This window comes from Salvelinus fontinalis, chromosome 12, assembly GCF_029448725.1.
Source record: "Salvelinus fontinalis isolate EN_2023a chromosome 12, ASM2944872v1, whole genome shotgun sequence".
NCBI lineage: Eukaryota > Metazoa > Chordata > Actinopteri > Salmoniformes > Salmonidae > Salvelinus > Salvelinus fontinalis.
In genome coordinates this window covers 22,176,272-22,198,524 of record NC_074676.1, presented here as the reverse complement: position 1 = coordinate 22,198,524, position 22,253 = coordinate 22,176,272, and the positions used below count along the sequence as shown (strand labels likewise).

At 43.0% G+C, this 22,253-nt stretch overlaps 1 protein-coding gene across 2 annotated transcripts; it reads right to left on the bottom strand.

Annotated features, from left to right (window-relative positions):
• Positions 1-1,005: 1,005 nt before the first annotated feature.
• LOC129866993 (inosine-5'-monophosphate dehydrogenase 1b-like) lies at positions 1,006-20,544 on the bottom strand. Of its 2 annotated transcripts, XM_055940070.1 has the most exons (16): positions 19,538-20,544; positions 18,481-18,579; positions 17,596-17,644; positions 12,513-12,614; positions 12,211-12,285; positions 11,812-12,018; positions 11,558-11,645; positions 11,224-11,423; positions 11,058-11,148; positions 10,850-10,945; positions 10,581-10,724; positions 10,307-10,451; positions 10,058-10,201; positions 9,865-9,948; positions 9,544-9,640; positions 1,006-7,583 (listed from the first exon to the last, which is right to left on the bottom strand). In XM_055940070.1, exons 1-15 carry the CDS (start codon positions 19,777-19,779, stop codon positions 9,556-9,558), a joined length of 1,851 nt encoding a protein of 616 aa, XP_055796045.1. In that variant the 5' UTR covers positions 19,780-20,544; the 3' UTR covers positions 1,006-7,583; positions 9,544-9,555. The 2 variants fall into 2 exon arrangements, with proteins under 2 accessions (XP_055796045.1, XP_055796046.1); XM_055940071.1 differs by lacking the exon at positions 9,544-9,640.
• Positions 20,545-22,253: the final 1,709 nt, after the last annotated feature.

Here is a 22,253-nt window from a genome sequence, read left to right as displayed (position 1 = left end):
CCGGGATGGCAATCATTTTGTTCATGCTTTTTGTCTTTATCTTCTCAATTAAAATTTTGAACTTAAGTTTACAAAAATACAATAGGTTCTGTAATGAGGAAAATCCAATATGTTTTTTTCAATTTCAACTTATTTGAAAAGAAATAGGAATTATTTAACATTTTACTGCAGTGGGCTAAATCAGGGTCACACATGGTGATTCTTGGTAGTCTTAAACAAATCCACTTTGAAACAAAAGTATATACCACACACATGGTTATGGGCTTAAAAAAAAAAAGACACCTGTACCATGTCAGATATAGAGTTGAAATGTATTACATTTTGAGTTTGCATCCCAATACTACACTTTATATGCATCACAGAAGACTAAAATATAACAAAACTGTTTGACACAGAACCACCAGATTTTCGTTGTTGGGAAAATCGCAAAAACATTCCACCCATGAGGCCAAAGAGGGCGCTTTGGTTATTGACTGCAGGAAAGGGCTACGAAAAGTGCCAATATATTTGGCCGCAACTGAACAATAAATACAGTATGGGTGACACTCTAGTCAGACCTTTATGGACTCTGACTGTATACATTGTCATGATCTATAGGCCCTATCACAGAGAGAGTTGTTTCAGTTGAACTACTTGTTTTTTCTGTAGTCAGCAGCAATAGTTTACACATGAATGAAATCTCAGTTCGTCTAGCCACAACTCTGTAGTGTAAGCCTTGAGTGTGGTTTATGTTGCTATTAAACAGCTTTTGACAACTTTGGATGAGACAAATGGAGAGAGAAGGAAATGAGTGAAAGAATGAGGAAAGGGTAGGAAGGGAGTGTGTGAGAAAAACAAAGACCACATTTCCCTCTGCTGGTGTGGAAAAAGGATAATGTCAGGCATGACATTATGGGGAGCAATTGATGTAACGATATCATGTATCCTACTCAACATACCGTTTTGGGAGTGTAACCACAACATAGCAAATACTGTACATACACCAAATAAGGAGAATAGTAGATGTTATATTAAAGTTAACTTCTTTATTCTGGTTCATGCAATAGCATGGTACAGCATTAAGGAATTTAAAAGTCTGAGGTTGAAATCACCAGAGGTATAAAATACAAAGCATGATCAAAGAGTTAGCCTGCTAACTTAACGTTCTGAAATAACTTACATGTTTTACAAATTGGCATGGTATAATTGACTCAACAACAAAAAAACACAACTAAAAAGTTTAGTTATTAATGAACCAGAAATTCAGCCATTATTTCTGTCTTTGATCCTGATTTGTAGTATAACCTTTGGAGAAAACAAAAACTACTTTTGTGCAACTTTCATCACCTAATGTTCACTTCACACAAAGATTAACACAACAAACTGGGAGAAGTTCTGTCGTTGCGGGTGGGTCACTAATTTAACTGACAGTGCCCTACTGTTATAAACTAGCTGCACGTCTTCTACAGGAAGGAAATTGAGGAAATTAAAGAATCTATGTCATCAGTAAAACTATTCATCATTAAAAAACAAATTTCTTCACTCACTGCCACAGGGTATTAGCAGTACATTCACCCTGGTAAACAAGATAATTCAAGGTTGGTTTCCCAAACACAGATTCTCCATTGAGCATGCGTTTTAGTCCAGGACTAGGATTAACCTGTGTCCGGGAAACAAGACCTCAGTATCATATATGACTAGGTATACAGTATTATATTGTGACCTACATGTACAGTCCATTCAGAAAGTATTCAGACCATTTGAGACCTTTTCCAAATATTGTTGTTACAACCTTTATCTAAAATGTATTACGTTCATTTTTTTCCTCAACTCTACACAAAACACCCCATAATGACAGTGAAAATAGGTCTTTAGAAATGTTTGCAAATATAATTTTTTTTTAAATAAAGACAAATGCCTTATTTATATAAGTATTTAGACCCTTTGCTATGAGACTCCAAATTGAGAGCAGGTGCATCCTATTTCTATTGATCATTCTTGAGATGTTTCTACAACTTGGAGTCCACCTATGGTAAATTCAATTGATTGCAGTGGTGTAAAGTACTTAAGTAAAAATCTTTAAAGTACTACTTAAGTATTTTTTTTTATATATCTGTACTTTACTATTTATATTTTTGACAACTTTTACTCCATACATTTTCCCTCACACCCAAAAGAACCCCATACATTTGGAATGTTTAGCAGGACAGGAAAATTGTCTAATTCACGCACTTATCAAGAGAACATCCCTGGTCATCCCTACTGTCTCTGCTCTGGCAGACTCACGAAACACAAATTCTTCATTTGTAATCATGTCTCATGTCTGAGTGTTGAACTGTGCTCCTGGCAATCCGTAAATTAAAAAAGAAACAAGAAAATCGTGTCGTCTGGTTTGCTTAATATAAGAAATGTTTAATGATTTATACTTTTGATACTTAAGTACATTTCAAACCAAATACTTTTAGACTTTTACTCATGTAGTATTTTACTGGGTGACTTTCATTTGAGTCATTTTCTTTTAAAAGGTATCTTAACTTTTACTCAAGTATGAAAATTGGGTACTTTTTCCACCACTGATTGGACATGATTTGGAAAGGAACACACATCTCAATATAAAGGTCCCACAGTTGACAGTACATGTCAAAGCCATGAGGTCGAAATAATTGTTCGTAGAGCTTTGAGACACGATTGTGTCGAGGCACAGATCTGGGGAAGGCTACCCAAAAAAATTCTGCAGCATTGAAGGTCCCCAAGAACACAGTGGTGTGTCCCCAAGAACACACACACACTCCATAATTCTTCAAATTGAAGAAATTTGGAAACACCAAGACTCTTCCAAGCAATTGGCGGAGAAGGGCCTTGGTCAGGGAGGTGACCAAGAACCCGATGGTCACTCTGACCGAGCTCCAGAGTTAATCTGTGGAGATGGGAGAACCTTCCAGAAGGACAACCATCTCTGCAGCACTCCATCAATTTTCTTATTTTATCTTTATTTATCAGGCCTTTATGGTAGAGTGGCTTCCAGACGGAAAGGCACATGACAGCCCGCTATGAGTTTGCCAAAAGGTACCTAAAGGACTCTCAGACCATGAGAAACAAGATTCTCTGGTCTGATGAAACCAAGATTGAACTCTTTGGCCTGAATGCCAAGCGTCATGTCTGGAGGAAACCTGGCACCATCCCTACGGTGGTAGCACCATGCTGTGGGGTTGGTTTTCAGCGGCAGGGACTGGGAGACTAGTCAGAATCAAGGGAAAGATGAACCAAGCAAAGTACAGAGAGATGCTTGATAAAAACCTGCTCCAGAGCACTCTGGACGTCAGACTGGGGCAAAGGTTCACCTTCCAACAGGACAATGACCCAAAGCACACAGCCAAGACAATGTAGGAGTGGCCCAGCCAGAGCCCGGACTTGAACCCAATCTAACATCTCTGGATAGATCTGAAAATAGCTGTGCAGCGACACTCCCCATCCAACCTGACAGAGCTTGAGAGTGAAAGAAGAATGGTAAAAACTCACCAAGTACAGATGTGCCAAGCATGTAGCGTCATGCTCCAGAAGACCAATCTGTAATCATTGCCAAAGGTGCTTCAACAAAGTACTGAGTAAAAGGTCTGAATACTTATGTAAAAGGTATTCTTTTTTTATATACAGTTGAAGTCGGAAGTTTACATACACTTAGGTTGAAGTCATTAAAACTCATTTTTCAACCACTCCACAAAATTTCTGGCGTGGCCAGCGGTTCCAGGTAGACTGTGATTGGCAGACTGGAGGGGTTCAGGAAGTACAGGGTCAGAGTTAACTCTGTCACAGAACATGATGTGGAAAGCTGTGGAGGAACTGACCATACACACTGGTATGAAACTCTGTGTTTGTGTAATTCTTTATGTGTGCTTCTGCGTGGTTGTGTGTCTTATAAATCTACAAGGCTATGCTAGGCAAAGTGCCGCATTATCTCAGTTCACTGGTCACGATGGCTACACCCACCCGTAGCACGCTCTCCAGCAGGTGTATCTCACTGATCATCCCTAAAGCCAAAACCTCATTTGGACGCCTTTCCTTCCAGTTCTCTGCTGCCTGCGACTGGAACGAATTGCAAAAATCTCTGAAGTTGGAGACTTTTATCTCCCTCAACAACTTTAAAAATCTGCTATCCGAGCAGCTAACCGATCGCTGCAGCTGTACATAGTCCATCTGTAAACTACCCACCCAATTTACCTACCTCACCCCCATACTGCTTTTATTTATTTTACTTTTCTGCACTTTTGCACACCAGTATCTCTTCTTGCACATGATCATCTGATGATTTATCACTCCAGTGTTAATCTGCTAAATTGTAATTATTCGATTTATTGCCTACCTCATGCCTTTTGCACACATTGTATATAGATTCTCTTTTTTCTACCATGTTATTGACTTGTCTATTGTTTACTCCATGTGTAACTCTGTGTTGTTGTCTGTTCACACTGCTATGCTTTATCTTGGCCAGGTCGCAGTTGCAAATGAGAACTTGTTCTCAACTAGCCTACCTGGTTAAATAAAGGTGAAATAAAAAAAATATACATATATATATTGAGTGTGTGTTTATGTGGTTCTGTACAGTATATTGACTGTGTGTGTGTTTGTAGGGGTGAGCGCCCCAGGTGGTGTATATGTTTCTAGCAGAGGGGAGAATCTGACAACGTGTTGGCCGACCCTGTCAGGTGCGTGTGTGTAGTTCTGCCGTCACCCAGCTGTGTGAGATAGGGCTTAGTAACAGAGTCGTCAGAAGAGATGCTTTGGGATCCAGCCCCTAGGCATGGACATAACTATGAAGTAATCTGTCTTGACTGTCACCACACACTTATGGTACCTCTGTAGAGAGTGTGTGTGTGTGTTTATAACGTGTGTGTGCATGTATACTGTGTGTATGTGTTCGAGTATCTGTATAATGTGTGTGTGTATGTGGTTGAGTATCAAATCAAATGTCATATAGACTAAGAGTGAAATGCTTACTTAAGCAGCATTTTTTGGGCCCTTCCTAACAATGCAAAGAGAAAATGAGAAATTAAAGAAAAAAATAACACCAGGAATAAATATCCAATGGGTAACGATAACTTCACTATATACACGGGGTACGAGGACCGAGTCAATGTGCAGGGGTACGAGGTAAATGAGGTAGATACAGTTGAAGTCGGAAGTTTACATACACTTAGGTTGGAGTCATGAAAACTAATTTTTCAACCACTCCACAAATTTCTTGTTAATGAACTATAGTTTTGGCAAGTCGGTTAGGACATCTACTTTGTGCATGACACAAGTAATATTTCCAACAATTGTTTACAGACAGATTATTTCACTCTATCACAATTCCAGTGGGTCAGAAGTTTACATACACTAAGTTCACTGTGCCTTTAAACAGCTTGGGAAATTCCAGAAAATTGTCATGGCTTTAGAAGCTTCTGATAGGCTAATTGACATCATTTGAGTCAATTGGAGGTGTACCTGTGGATGTAGTTCAAGGCCTACCATCAAACTCAGTGCCTCTTTGCTTGACATCATGGGAAAATCGAAAGAAATCAGCCAAGACCTCAGAAAAAAAAAAATTGCAGACCTCCACAAGTGGTTCACCCTTGGGAGCAATTTCTAAACGCTTGAAGGTACCACGTTCATCTCTACAAACAATAGTACACAAGTATAAACACTATAGGACCACGCAGCCGTCATACCACTCAGGCTGGAGACACGTTCTGTCTCCTAGAGATGAACGTACTTTGGTGCGAAAAGTGCAAATCAATTCCAGAACAACAGCTAAGGACCTTGTGAAGATGCTGGAGGAAACAGGTACAAAAGTATCTATATCCACAGTAAAACAAGTCCTATATTGACATAACCTGAAAGGCAGCTCAGCAAGGAAGAAGCCACTGCTCCAAAACCGCCATAAAAAAGCCAGACTACGGTTTGCAACTGCACATGGGGACAAAGATCGTACTTTTTGGAGAAATGTCCTCTGGTCTGATGAAACAAAAATAGAACTGTTTGGCCATAATGACCATCGTTATGTTTGGAGGAAAAAGGGGGTTGCTTGCAAGCCGAAGAACACCATCCCAACCGTGAAGAACGGGGGTGTCAGTATCATGTTGTGGTGGTGCTTTGAGGCAGGAGGGACTGGTGCACTTCACAAAATAGATGGATCATGAGGGAGGAAAATTATGTGGATATATTGAAGCAACATCTCAAGACATCAGTCAGGAAGTTAAAGCTTGATCGCAAATGGGTCTTACAAATGGACAATGACCCCAAGAATACTTCCAAAGTTGTGGCAAAATGGCTTAAGGACAACAAAGTCAAGGTATTGGAGTGGCCATCACAAAGCCCTGACCTCAATCCTATAGAAAATGTGTGGGCAGAACTGATAAAGTGTGTGCGAGCAATAAGGCCTACAAACCTGACTCAGTTAAACCAGCTCTGTCAGGAGGAATGGGCCAAAATTCACCCAACTTATTGTGGGAAGCTACCTGAAATGTTTGACCCAAGTTAAACAATTTAAAGGCAATGCTACCAAATACTAATTGAGTGTACGTAAACTTCTGACCCACTGGGAATGTGATGAAAGAAATAAAAGCTGAAATAAATAATTCTCTTTACTATCATTCTGACATTTCACTTACTTAAAATAAGGTGGTGATCCTAACTGACCTAAGACAGGGAATTTTTACTAGGATTAAATATCAGGAATTGTGAAAAACTGAGTTAAGGTATTTGGCTAAGGTGTATGTAAACTAAGGCTGTAACGTAACAAAATGTGGAGAAAGTGAATACTTTCCGAATGCACTCAAATCCATCATATCATATTATTAACACCACAGACTAGGCCAAAGTCACTGTACAATCATCCTGTCATCAGAAAACACATACATCCCAAATCTTAGTGAACTTCACACAAAAACAAAATTGTGGTTATCTTCCTTTTTTTTCAAACTGATGAGAATCCAGTGAAAACCAGATCCCAGCACTATCCACAGTATAGACTCCATGTGCAGTCTTAAGGCGCTGTGGTTATCCCTGATTGAAGGCTAACGCCTACCGTAGCTTTGGTTCTCTCTACAGTAGAGCCACACTAACAGATCTTTAGGCTATTCCATATGGTCATCAACACTACTATACATTCAAATACATCCGAGACATAGGATCATGATCAACCAAAACTGGTATAAAGAGTTCCAGGGTACGTAAAGTAGTACACAGTATTCACAGTTCTACATGCGCTACATACCTTATACAGCCTGATGGCTCTGTGCCATGACCCAGGTACATGTGACATTTGAACGTTAGTCCCTAGTCCCTGTAGGTTATGTCATAACATCAATCAAGTCAGAGGTGACTTTATGGTCCCTCAAAAGCATCTTACACAACACAGAGAAAGAGAGAGATAGTGGGTGGGAGGAGAAGAGAGGAGTCAGCGGTCTTATGTATAGCCAAAAGGTTATGTGATGGTTGAATTGAGTAGTGGTTGTAGGTAGGTCACATGTATCTGTTGTGCCTGGTGGCTGCTGGTGGGGGTATGCTGGGAGCTGCTCGTGTGCTTCTTCCCGCTCCTCCCTCAGTATAGCCGCTTCTCATAACTACAGGAGGACAACACACAGAGAACAATCAGGAATGCAAGTCAAGTCTCATTGAAACTCATATTAGACTAGATGTACTAGATTGAGGGTTTTATCAAGTTGTTAGGGCTTAAAAAAGTACTTGTCGGTACTTCTAACCCTGAGTTTTCCTGAAAACAAAAATATAACAAAGAGAAAATTGCAGTAGGAAAAGTTGTGAGCACAGGGAGAATGTACTTACATGGCACAAAAGAATATCTATGATGAGAGCATGAGTAAGAGAAAGAGAGAGAAGACATTTTGACTTAACTTCCTTCACTACTACTGTTATACTCAGGGGTTGACAATTACAGTGCATTGGGAAAGTATTCAGACCCTGACTTTTTCCACATTACAGCCTTACTCTAAAATCGATTAAATTCTACAATCTACACACAATACCCCATAATGACAAAGCAAAAACAGGTTTAGAACATTTTAAAATGTATAAAAAACATTTAACGGAAATATGACATTTACATAAGTATTCAGCTGCTTTACTCAGTACTTTGTCGAAACAACTTCGGCAGCGATTACAGCCTTGAGTATTCTTGGGTATGACACTACAAGCTTGGCACACCTGTACTTGGGGAGTTTCTCCCATTCTTCTCTACAGATCCTCTCAACCTCCATCAGGTTGGATGGGGAGCGTCGCTGCACAGCTATTTCCAGGTCTCTCCAGAGATGGCTCTGGCTGGGCCACTCAAGGACAATCGTGCTTTGTCTTGGCTGTGTGCTTAGGGTCGTTGTCCTATTGGAAGTTGCACCTTCACCCTAGTCTTAGGTCCTGAGTGCTCTGGAGCAGATTTTCAGCAAGCATCTCTACTTTGCTCCGTTCATCTTTCTCTCGATCCTGACTAGTCTCCCATTCCCTGCCGCTGAAAAAAAAACACAGCATGATGCTGCCACCACCATGCTTCACCGTAGGGATGTTGCCAGGTTTCTTTAAAGACGTGACGCTTGGCATTCAGGCCAAAGAGTTTAATCTTGGTTTCATCAGTCCAGAGAATCTTGTTTCTCATGGTCTGAGTGTCTTTAGGTACTTTTTGGCAAACGCCAAGCGGGCTGTCATGTGCCGTTTACTGATGTGTGGCTTCTGTCTGGCCACTCTATCATAAAGGCCTGATTGGTGGAGTGCTGCAGAGATGGGAGAAATATCCAGAAGGACAACCATCTCCACAGAGGAACTCTGGAGCTCTGTCAGAGTGACCATCAGGTCACCTCCCTGACAAAGGCCCTTCTCCCCCGATTGTTCAGTTCGGCCGGGCAGCCAGATCTAGGAAGAGTCTTGGTGGTTCCAAAATTCTTCCATTTAAGAATGATGGAGGGGACTGTGTTCTTGGGGACCTTCAATGCTGCAGACATTTTTTGGTACCCTTCCCCAGATCTGTGCCTCGACACAATCTTGTCTCGGAGCTCTAAGGACAATTGCTTCGACGTCATGGCTTGGTTTTTGATCTGACATGCACTATCAAATGTGGGACCTTATATAGACAGGTGTGTGCATTTCGAAATCATCTCCAATTTATTGAATTTACCACAGGTGTACTCCAATCAAGTTGTAGAAACATCTCAACGATCAATGGAAACAGGATGCACCTGAGCTCAATTTCAAGTCTCATAGCAAAGGGTCTGATTACTTATTTACATAAGGTATTTCTGTTTTACATTTTTAATACATTTGCAAAAATGTCTAAAAGCCTGTTTTCACTTTGTCATTATGGGGTATTTTGTGTAGATTGATGAGGAACATTTTGTATTTAATACACTTTAGTATAAGGCTGTAATGTGATACAATTTGGAAACAGGGAAGAGGTTTGAATACTTTCCGAATGCACTGTATATCCGCAAATGGCCAGTGTGGCTCCAGGATTCTGCCCCAGCTTAAGCAGTTACAATTCTAGCACAATAAATCAACCAATCATAGTCAAAACGTAATTACTTGCATCTGCTGTTACTGCTTTGGCTGGAGCGAAAGCCTGCACCCACAATGGACCTCGTATGGTAAGACTGCCAATCCCCGGTTTAAGTAGCAACTCCTAAACAACATGTAGTCAAGGAGATATGGACGCCACTGGTGAGAACAAACACACACACACACTACCACCCAGAGCAGAGTTAAAGGACACATCGGACATAGGCACAGAACATGAGACAAAAGGACAGGTTAGTCGATCACAGAGGAGAGGAGCACAAGATCTATAAGGAATTCCAGAGGAAAGGATGTGTAAGCGATACCAGAGGCAGGCAGGGACAGACTTACGAGTGCAGCCCGTGTACTCCCCCCTCAACCTGAGCTGACATGGTCCTCTTCTCAAACTTCAACTCCCCAGAGTACATCATGGACCTGGAATAACATACAACAATACATCACAAAATAATGGAACAGAGAGACACAGATTATATCAAAGAAGTGGAATACAACAACACAGTTTAACATCAGTTCATAGACAAACCGCAGTATGCAGAGGCTCTTGGCTCCGATGTCTTGGCAGCCATGTTGTATGCCAGCGATGAGGTAGGGGGCAAATTTATGGATAGAGCCTTTATCCTGAACCGACCCTGACACACCCTGAGCCACCTTCACCTTGTCCCCCTCACTGTCAAAACACACACACATATCCCCTTCACTGTGGAGTTACACACATTCTCTCCTTAGCCCTATTACTGAAAATAAACAAAACAATCTGTCTCCCTCTCTCTACCTGAAGTAGCGTTTCTGGCTGCTGCTGTTCTTCTCCATGGCGTCAAGGGAGCCCATCCCGCGATACTTCTTTAGTCGCACGCCGTCTGAGAAAAAATACTCCCCCGGGGCCTCCGTGGTAGCCGCGAGCAATGACCCCATCATCACTGAGGGCACAGAGGTCAGGGGTCAGAAGTGAAAGGTAAAAGTCTGACCATCAATAGTAGCCTATGATGTGGATTTTCCTGTTTATGGAAAAAGGTTAAATATGCTGGGTGGGTTCAACACACACACACCTGTGGATGCCCCGAGAGCGAGAGCTTTGACCACATGTCCAACGGTCTGGATGCCTCCGTCTGCGATGACAGGCACACCGAAACGCCTGGCATACTCTGCCACCTTGTACACTGATGTACCCTGGGGACGCCCACATGCCATCACTGGCACACAGCACAAAGCAACATGTCAGCAATTCGCAAATAGTTTGTCTTTTTAACTAAACAGTCAAACATTCACTCTCCTCCCTCCCTCTCCCCCCCTCCCCATTTGCTGTTCCTCTCCGTACCTTCCTGGGTGATACAGATGGAGCCACAGCCCATCCCCACCCTCAGAGCATCCACACCCGCATCTATCAGATTCTTAGCCTGTGCTGCAGTCACCACTACAGAGAATGAAAATAGAGGATGGGGAGAAAGATAGAGAGACAGAGTGAAAATGCAAGAGATTAACGTGAAAGAGGCATTGCTAGAGAAGATAGAGGAGAGCAGACTCACCGTTTCCTCCCACCACCTGCAGTTCAGGGTATTTCTGTTTGATGTAGTTGATCATGTTGATCTGATAGACAGAGTTCCCCTGGGAGGAGTCCTACATGGTAAACAGACAGGGGTTAGAGGAGTAGAACGCAAAAATACAATAACCCAACTCTTTCCCCAGACCCACCAGCACCACCATGTCGACACCAGCCTGCATCAGCAGGTCCAGTCTGTACTTGTCCTCCTCTCTGGTTCCAATGGCAGCACCACACAACAGCTGCTTCCTGGAGTCTTTAGAGGCCAGAGGGTTGTCTCTGTTCTTCTTCAGGTCTGTCCTCGCTATGATGGCCACCAGCTCATCACTGTCATTCACTATGGGCAGCTTACCTAAGAAAGACAGAGGACACAAAAATAGAAGATCTCTAAAAATTATTTCATTTACCAAACAAAGATAGATATTTGATCATGTCCTGTCTGAGTAAAGTATCTCTACAGAACATTGTGTTACTACCATATGGTACCTTTCTTGCTGCGCTGCAGGATATCGTTGGCTTCTTTCAGTGTTACACCAGCTGGTGCAACCACTAAATCATCCCTCTTTGTCATGGCCTGCAAGAATCAACCATACATGTAAACCTCACAGGAATAGTATTCAATACGACAAGAGTCACTCAGTTAACAATATATGTGTTGGCAATTGTAATGACTGTATGTCCAAACAAACATGTCATACAAACATGTCAAGGACAAACACACCGACCCCACAAACACACACCTCTTCCAGGGGTCTGTCATGGTCTTTCTCGGAAAGGAAGTCGATGTCTCGGGAAGTGACGATACCCACCAGCTTGCTTCCCATCTTTCCCGTCTCTGTGACGGGGATGCCAGAGAAGCCGTGGCGGACCTTGGCTTCGAACACGTCTCCCACCGTGTGGTGAGGACTCATTACCACCGGGTCTGTGATGAAACCCTGCTCAAATTTCTGACCACAAATAAATAATTTAAGAAACATTATTCAGCAAATGTACCAGGAGGTTTGAGTGTATTCACATACTGTTACATTGTCACAATGTAATTTGACATGAGACTTTATACTGTTGATGTAGTGGTATATCAATATATTTGTAAATCAATATATATCTGTAGGTTGTCCAACCGCTAGCCTCCATCTTACCTTGACCAAGCGGACCTCGTTGGCTTGGAACTCTGGAGTACAGTTATGGTGCATGATCCCGATCCCGCCCATGAGCTACGACACACAGTGCACTGACCAATCAGGGTTAGCCAAACAAGATGTTTGCCCAATGAGACTTCAATATATCAGAGTCCAGGTATTATCACACATTTTTTGGGGGGGAAATACATAAAAACCCACAACCAAAAATACCACTAGTATATGACGTTTTGTGACAGATTTGTGGCCTTGTCTTATTGGTGTTGGCTGGATGAGAAGGTAAGGAGTAGCTCTACACTCACAGCCATAGCGATGGCCATGGAGGACTCAGTGACTGTATCCATGGGAGACGAGATTAGAGGAGTCTTCAGGGTGATCTTCCTGGTCAGAGCTGAAGTCAGGTCCTGGGAACAGGAAGTAGACAACGTCACACTAATATCACATTACAGGGATGTAAAAAAACGTAACTACAAAAATAATAGCACCCTGCCAACCAAATATCTGTGACTTAGGCAAGACCAATCAGAACATGCAATACCTCATTGCCATTAGGTGGCACCATGTACATGAGCTGTCCCTGTTAAGTCCTGATTATACAGTCATATACCACAGGGGATATACCCTTCTGGCAGTAAAGAACAAACAAGCTAAAAACACCAGCACCTGTAGCCTACTAAAGCAATTACACAGGACATGACTCTGACTTCGCAGCCATGAGGGACTGGTGTTGCTGTTCTCATCAGTGTTAATCAAATTCTATTGGTCGAGAACACATATTTTGCAGATGTTATTGCAAGTGTAGAGAACAGAGCAGTACAAAACAATACACATATTAGAACGAGCAATGTCAGAGTCCGGAATGTAAGTATATATGCATATGATGGTGTGTTTAAACAGTATGGACAGTATATGAATAGAAAAGGTGTGTACAGCAGTAGTTATATAGATTGAGCCTTCATTAGAATACAGTATATACATATGAATTGGGTAAAACAGTATGTAGATCTTATTAAAAAGTGACTGGGCAGAGGCCAGCTAGTGGTGACTATTTAACAGTAGCCTGGAGATAGAAACAGTTTTTCAGTCTCTCTGTCCCAGCTTTGATGCACCTGTACCGTCTCTGCCTTCTAGATGGTAGCAGGGTGAACATGCCATGGCTCTGGTGGCTGAGGTACTTGATGATCTTCTTGGCCTTCCTGTGACACCAGGTGCTGTAGATGTCCTAAAGCGGTGGTTCCCAAACTTTTTATAGTCCCGTACCCCTTCAAACATTCAACCTCCAGCTGCATACCCCCTCTAGCACCAGGACCAGTGCACTCTCAAATGTTGTTTTTTGCCATCATTGTAAGCCTGCATACATATATTAAATATGAGAATGAGTTTGTCACAAACCGGCTCATGGGAATTGACAAAGAGCTCTTATAGGACCAGGGCACAAATAATAATATAATAATCAATAATAATCAATTTTGCTCTTTATTTAACCATCTTACATATAAAACTTGATTTGTTCATCGAAAATTGTGAATAACTCACAGGTTAATGAGAAGGGTGTGCTTGAAAGGATGCACATAACTCTGCAATGTTGGGTTGTATTGGAAAGAGTCTCAGTCTTAAATAATTTTCAACACACAGTCTGTGCCTGTATTTAGTTTTCATGCTACTGAGGGCCGAGAATCCACTCTCACATAGGTACGGGGTTGCAAAGGGCATCAGTGTCTTAACAGCGAGATTTGCCAAGGCAGAATACTCTGAGCGCAGCCCAATCCAGAAATCTGGCAGTAGCTTCTGACTAAATTCAATTTCCACAGAAGCGCTTGTTGCAATTTCGATGAGGCTCGCATTCAGATATCGGTAAGTGGACTGGAGGCAGGGCATGAAAGGTATAACTAATCCAGTTGTTTGTGTCATCCGTTTCGGGAAAGTACGTAATTGCGCACCAAACTCACTCAGGTGCTTCGCTATATCACATGACATTGTCCATAAGCTTGAGTTCATTTGCACACAAAAAAATCATACAATGATGGAAAGACCTGTGTGTTGTCCTTGTTAATACAGACAGAAGAGTTCAAACTTCTTAATCATTGCACATTAAATAGCATATTGAATATAGTTGCGGAGAGTCCCTGTAATCCTAGATTCAGATCATTCAGGCGAGAAAAAAACATCACCCAGATAGGCCAGTCTTGTGACAAACTCATCATCATGCAAGGGGTCAGACAAGTGAAAATTATGGTCAATAAAGAACTTTATGCTCGTCTCTCAATTAAAAAAAAAAATTGTCAATACTTTTCCCCTTGATAACCAGCGCACTTCTGAATGTTGTAAAAGCTTAACATGGTCGCTGCCCATATCATTGCATAGTGCAGAAAATACATGAGAGTTCAGGGGCCTTGCTTTAACAAAGTTAACAATTTTCCCCGTAGTGTCCAAAACATATTTCAAGCTGTCAGGCATTCCTTTGGCAGCAAGAGCCTCTCGGTAGATGCTGCAGTGTACCCAAGTGTCGTCGGGAGCAACTGCTTGCACGCTAGTTACCACTCCACTATGTCTCCCTGTCATGGCTTTTGCGCCATCAGTACAGATACTAACACATCTTGACTACCAAAGTTCAATTGATGTCACAAAGCTGTCCAGTACTTAAAAAAATATCCTCTTAATTGACCCCCCATAAATGTCTTCCTTAATTGACCCCCCATAAATGTAACGAACATAAACCAGGAGCTGTGCCAGGCCCGCCACGTCTGTTGACTCATCCAGCTGTAACGCATAGATTTCACTGGCTTGAATGTTAAGCAGTAATTGTTTTTCAAAACATCTCCTGCCATGTCACTGACGCGTTATGAGACAGTGTTGTTTGATGAAGGAATTGTCTGTATAGTTTTTTTGGCCTTTCCCCCAGCATTGTCCCAGCCATATCCGCAGGCAGCAGGAAGAATTAAGTCCTCCACAGTAGTATGGGGCTTGCCTGTCCTAGCCACTCGGTAGCTCACCATATAAAATGCTTTCTTATTAATGGTATCTGTTGCTTTTACTCATGTCTTACTACTCAAATTCTTAATTCTCGCTCAAAAAACTCCCGCGGCTTGTTTTCAAATTGGCATGTTTTGTTTCTAAATGTCTGTGCAAGAGTTAAGGTTTCATCGAGTTGTGAGATACTTTTGCACATACAACACACTGTGGCTGGGGAAAGGCACTACTCCCAATATAAGTGAACCTCAAAATCAATGTAGTTCTCATCATATTTGCGCCTCTTCGATGGTCCAACATCCCTGTCTGTTGTTCGGTGCTTTCCCGGGTAAGGAGGCAGTAGCTCTTTGGCTGCATCAGATTCACAACTGTCAGTGTCCATGCTAGCTGGGCTAACAACAAATGTAGAATTACTGATGCTAGCATTGGATGTGCTCGTGGAAGCAGAACCTGTCGTCGACATGTGCAGGTGTAGTACTGCTGGTAGTAGCAGTACTACCAGTAGAGCTGGTATGTGTCTCTATGGACGCGGGCCTTACTTTTTTATAACCATTTATCATTTTTCGAGTGAACGGAATGAGCAGCAGCTACGTTTGGCTATATATGGACCGTTAGTGGAATCCCCGCGAGAGAGTAACGGTTAATGTGATTGGATGTTAATTATTTGACTAGGCATTCATTTTAGGCAGTGAAACGAGGCTACTCAGGTGAGAAAAAAAACAAAGAACAAAAATATGTTAATCACCCCGACAACATTGTGTGTACCCCTGGGGAATACCTGTCCTAGAGGGCAGGCAGTGTACCCCCGGTGTGTCGTTGGGCTGACCGCATCACTGTCTGGAGAGCCATGCGGTTGCGGACGGTGCAGTTGCCGTACCACACGGTGATACAGTCTGACAGGATGCTCTCAGTGGTGCATCTAGAAGTTTGTGAGGGTCTTAGAGGCCAAGACTAATTTCTTCAGCTTCCTGAGGTTGAAAAGGCACTGTTGCACCTTTTTCACCACACTGTTAGTGTGGATGGATCATTTCAGGTTGTCAGTTGTGTACACCAAGGAACTATAATCTTTTCACCCTTTCCACCTCGGCCCCGTCGATGTGGATGGGGGCGTGCTCCCTCTGTGGTCTCCTGAAATCCAAGATCAGCTCCTTCATTTTGTTGAAGTTGAGGGAGAGGTTATTTCCTGGCACCACTCCGCCAGGGTCCTCACCTCCTCCCTGTAGGCTGTAATCAGGCTACTACTGTTGTGTCGTCTGCAGACTTGATGACTGAGTTAGAGACGGCCGTGGCCACGCAGTCATGGGTGAACAGGGTGTACAGGAGGGGGCTGAGCACCCACTCTTGTGGGGCCCTCGTGTTGAGGATCTGTGTAGCGGACGTGTTGTTGCCTACCATCACCACTTGGGGTCGGCCTGTCAGGAAGTCCAGGACCCAGTTGCACAGGGTGGGGATTCTGACATAGGGCCCTGAGCTTAATGATGAGCTAAGAGGGCACTATGGTGTTGAAGGCTGAGCTGTAGTCAATGAACAGTATTCTTACATAGGTATTCCTCTTGTACTGATTGGGTAGGGCAGTGTGAAGTGCGATGGTGATTGCGTCATCAGTGGATCTGTTGAGGCAGTATGCAGAAACAATTTGGACATCTTGAAGCAAGTGGGGACAACAGACTGGGATAAGGAGAGATTGAACATGTCCATAAACACCCCAGCCAGCAGATCTGCACATGCTCTAAGGTCGCGGCTAGTGATGATGTCTGGGCAGGCAGCCTTGTGAGGGTTAACACACTTAAATGTCTAAATCACGTCGGCCATGGAGAACGAGAGCTTACAGTCCTCGTGAGCGACGGCACTGTGTTATCCTTGATTGTGTTAAACCTGTCCGGGAGCAAGGCATCGGTGTCCGCGACGTGGCTTGTTTTCCCTTTATAATCCGTGATTGTCTGGAGTCTCTACAAAATAGAATTGCAACTCCACTTTACCTCTGTACCGACATTTTGTCTGTTTGACTTCCTTACAGAGGGAATAGCTGGAGTGTTTGTACTCGTCCATGTTCCCAGTTACCTCAACGTGGTAAAATGTGGTGGTTGGCGCTTTCAGTTTTGCACGAATGCTGCCATCGATCCACAGTGTGTGTGTGTTTTGCCCTGGGCATGTTTGCACAGGCACAGAAGCTGAGAATCCCTTTGAGGTTTCAACTGAGAGAAACACTCAGCAACCTCCAGTCCTCAGAGAGGCAGAGGACCACATGAGAGAAGTTGCTGCACACACACGACTTCTATGTACTTCTGGTTATGATATCATATGTATTTGTATCTTCCAGACAACAGCAATGGAGTTGACTAAAGCTGTAGCATGGCTATGATATTGTATATGTAACTTCTGTTGTTATTAGCAATGAAAAGGTCAAAAACTCACCACTTCATCAGAGTTAAAGTCTATGAAACCAGGAAGAATCAGGAAATCACTGTAGAAAGAGAGAGGAGGGAGAGAGAGAGAAAACATTGTAAGGTCAGACACAAGTCCTTTTGCCAAACAGCAAGAAAACTGATTGGTGAACTCTCCTCACCCCTTGCCTCCCATCACCAGTCCCCTGAACCCTAACCCCTGGCCAGCACAGCATCACATCCCTACACACTTAACCACTCTGCATATCACACATACACCCTCACACAGTGTGTATTGGAGATAAAGCCTCTTTATAATACTCCCACTGTACTGGATGTGACAATTTGATTGTCTCTCTGTGTAAACCTCCATCAGGGCTGATAACACAAGCCTAATGTGCTCATTCTAATTTTAAAGTAAGGATGCATAATGATCCTTATTCTACTGGTCTGGTCTCACCATATCATCTCAGCAGTCAGTGAGTGTTTGTTTTTACTCTCGGGGCAGCAACATGGCGTCTGGCTCTGAAGTTTGCCAAATTATATTTATGGTAATAATACTAGTATCTTACCACAACAGTCAACCTGACGACAGGGTCTTATTCATGCGTTTCAGAGCTCTCCGAGTTATCGGGAACTGTGAACACATCTGTTATACTTACGTAGTTGCCACATAAGTAAACAATTCAGCAATCAGCAACATAGACAGCACAGCGAGCAGCGCTCACCAACAACGTGGTTTCAGCACCGCTGTCATAGATAGCGCCACGCACCTGTTGAGGGTGTGGCTACAGGCTGAAGGCCTCTTCATTGACTCCCTCTTTCATAACTTTAAATTGCACAATTATAGCAATTTCAATCAATATCATTGGAAATGCTGCTCTCTAACTCTGGTAGAATGTATACAAAATATTACTTGTATGTGAGTCCGTCCCCGATAGAGAAGAGCTGCTGAGCCGTGAGTCCATCTTCAGGCACGTACCCTGTGCCTCCACTGATCAGATAGTCAGCCATGCTGAAACACACACACACTTACAATCCTTCTTCTTTCCCATATATTGTACATAGGCATAACCCTGTTGACCATAAGAGACGAAGAGCTTCTAGAATCTAGACTCTAATGCAGGATTTGTAGTTTTCACTCTGCAGATTAAACATATAGACACATTTTATTATGTAATCCCCCATTATACCGTATCTCCATGTTTCATCTTCATGGCTGTTTGTGAAAATTCAAAGAGCGCCTGGGTAGAAAACATGATCGTAAGTAAACTACATTTTTTGTTGTTGTTGCTCAACAGTTTATCCACCTTTGCGTAAAAATGCATTGAAAGTATAGGGAGCGTTACTTTTTTCACTGCGACCAGCGGCAAGAGTTTACCCACCTATTCTTCTTTTAACCACATCACTGATGGCCGTAAAACCATGTAATGGAGAGCTAGCTGTAACCTACCGTTTCTTGTTTTTACGTGATTCAAGGGAATACACTGTATGTAGTTGTCTTTCTTCAGCACCTTATGATTATGGAAGGATGTAGGACAACATCACAAGTTTACCTTCAGAGTGGTTGTTTACCTCTTGATTACATAAATACGTTGGCTCTGTAGTCTGAATATGTTGGTCAACCTACAGACTCTATAACCCTGTCAATGGAAACTCAGTCTGTGTGATGGTCATGCAGCAGGTAAGAGGCTTTAGTTACATCACTGTCTCCTGGGTAGCAGCTAACTGGGATTTATAAAGCTCACTGACCACCTCAATGAAAAAGCCTTGACTGGCAGATTAATATTTTGGCAGTTACTGTAGTTCATGTGGATGAAAGCCAGTAATTCACTAGGCTAGTGGCTTCTGGGACCCTGTCAGGGCTTCATTCCTGACTGATTGTTAGGGCAATTGGAGGTTAGCTGATTATGACTGGTACAGTATAGCCGTTTTGTTTCTCACCTGTGTGTGTGTGTGTTTGTCTGACTCACCTCTCAGGTTCATATCCGGCTTGGATGCGTGTGGCGCTGTATCTCTGTGCGGCTGTCTCGTGGCCGTGAGGGTTGGTGTGTGTGTAGGCTCCATGGGGGTTGGCGTTGGGGTGTGTGTGTTCCCCTTCGAGGGGCAAGAGGCGCGGCCTAGCGGGCTCGGTATCACCAACGATACGACGGTAGTCAATCTGGTAGGTGTCACGCTCACCTTCACCAAACCGGTCGTAGCCTTGACCCTCCATCCCAGAGAAATCCAGAGGAAACCGAAGCCTCTCGCACACTTACGGCCTCACACACGTCTCAAATGCACATTCAATGACTAACAACTACAATGAGTCACACACCTGACATGTCTCACACACACACCTGCACATCAAATGCCACAAGAAAAGTCTTCCCCAGAGTGTGTGTTCTTCCTCTAACACACTGCTGACACAGAGTGGTCTGTGTCACACTCGTTATAAGAAATACACACAGACACACACTCTCACAGCTGTGTCTTATCTCTTATGACGATATCAGTAGGACCAATTGAAATCATCCAGTCTGTGTCTTTAGGGTATTCTCCTGTCTTCTAGCCTCTCTGCAGATACAGTGCATGGGAGTTGAGGCCTGAGAATGGAAACCCTGATGTTCCTGAGATAGAATGACAGTTCCCTCTCTCAGTCAGACAGACGAGGGAAGGGTGGGTCACGTTGCAGGCTCAGATGGCCTTTGAGGAGGAGCCGGTTTTAGAGAGCCGAGCTGGAGCTGAAGTCCCAGGTCCTGGGTGAGGCTGAGTGAGTGTCACCTAGATGTCCCCTGGATGTTCCCCGGTCTCAGGCAGTGAGGTGAGCCCCAACAAGGAGCGAGGAGAGGATGCTGTGAGGGTAGAGCACCCCCCCTGAGTCCTGGAGAGCCCTGGGAGCTGAGCTAGTGGAAGTGTGAGAGATAGAGAGCAGTTTGTTTGAGACTACCAGACTCTTTTTCCTCCACTCTCCGCTCCTGTCTTGTCTTAGCTCTGTTTGTGACTGTAACAGACGTCAGTCCTATAAAGAGGATTGGAGGAATTAAAGCAGGAGGGGGCAACTAGGTGGAGTGGAGGGAGGAGAGAAGGAGTGAGAGTGGAGTGATAGAGGGGGCGGGGGGAACCGGTTGGTGGTGGCGAGATGACACACTTTCCCTTCCCAGTATCGCCATGGTGAGGGGAGTGTGTGTTACCAGTCTCTGACAGCTTTGTGTAGGCAGGTTAGCTAAACTAAACTCTGTGCTGCTCTGAACCCATTGACTGGGTGGAGGGTGACTGGGTTGCTAGGGACGCTCTCAGGAACATCATCTGCAGATGACTGCTTGTGACAATTACTGAGGGATTGGACCAAAAAAGCCTCTTCAATACTCACTTACAGTCTCTCTCTCTCGTATACTCTCTTTCTGTATGCCCTGTAGGGGAGAACGGGGTAAATTGAGCCAAAAGGGTACATTTAGGAAACCATAAACAAAATTAATAATTTGATCAAATATTTAGGAAGAGGTCATCATTTCATCAGTTGGAACCTCTATTAGCTTCAATATGAGGCCCTAAACCTAGCATGAAAGTGCATCCTTATAGCTGTGTGGGGTAATATAGTCCAAATGTTTGCCTTTGGGTAAGTTGAGCAAATTGAAGTGTTTTCTTCCCAAGGGTAACACAAGGCATTATGGCTGGGATATGGGGTAACATCAGGGCCTGGCCTATGTTCAAAAAAATGTTATTTGTTTTTTTAGGTGTTAAGCCTGTCACACCGGTGTTAAAAGATGGTTAAAATTATTAAAAGACAAAAAAATTATAGTGTTTGGGAAATAAAGATAGACATTGTTTTAAAAAGGTAGTGTTAATATTTCATTCAGTACAGAAATGTGTAGGCGGCTTAACTTACCCTATAGTTCTTGAAACCCCTATGCTGCATTCTGCTTTCTCGCTACAGTTCTCGGCTGTTAGCCTCGCCCACGACTGCCTCATGCGAACTACAATGCCGACGCTGTGTTTTAACGTTTAGAAACATAAACAATCATCGCTTGCGATGCAGCTTTTGAAACAAATGGCCCGTATCTTTCATCCAGAGAAATAATCCTTCAAATAAAAAAGATACACTTACTGTAGCAGTTTTTGCACAGATCCATACAGCTATGGGTGCCTCCATCTAAGGAAACTACACTTCCCAAGTTACACTTACACACAGGTGTTCAGAGCATGCTAGTTAGGTAATTAGCACAGGTGGTCTTCTGTTTTCCATAAACAAGCACTGTAACATGGAGATATGGCTGTTTTGAAACACTAACCCTATCAAGGTTTGTATCAATTTAACCTTATTTTCTTTAATGCTGATATGTAAGATAAGGTGCTTCCAAAACGGCACTGCAAGCGATACATGTTAATATTCATACAGAGCGTCAGGGATCTCAACAAAACTCCCCCCTATAGTAGATGTCTTCATCCAATGACTAACATTGTATGTCTAGTAGAGCCCCACAGTGGAGGTATGATAATACCCATAAAACCTAGAAGTTAAACAGGGAAATGGTTCCAATTGTTTTTCCACCATTCAATTTTCCATAGGGGATTATAGAAACACTAAAAATAAGGGCTGTGTTTCATGTAGGCTTACCCTGGCATGATGTTTTTATAACCATATAAGTCTCTATCGGACAAGGTAACCTTTATCAATATATTTGGCTCTATTTACTCTTAGATTTGAAA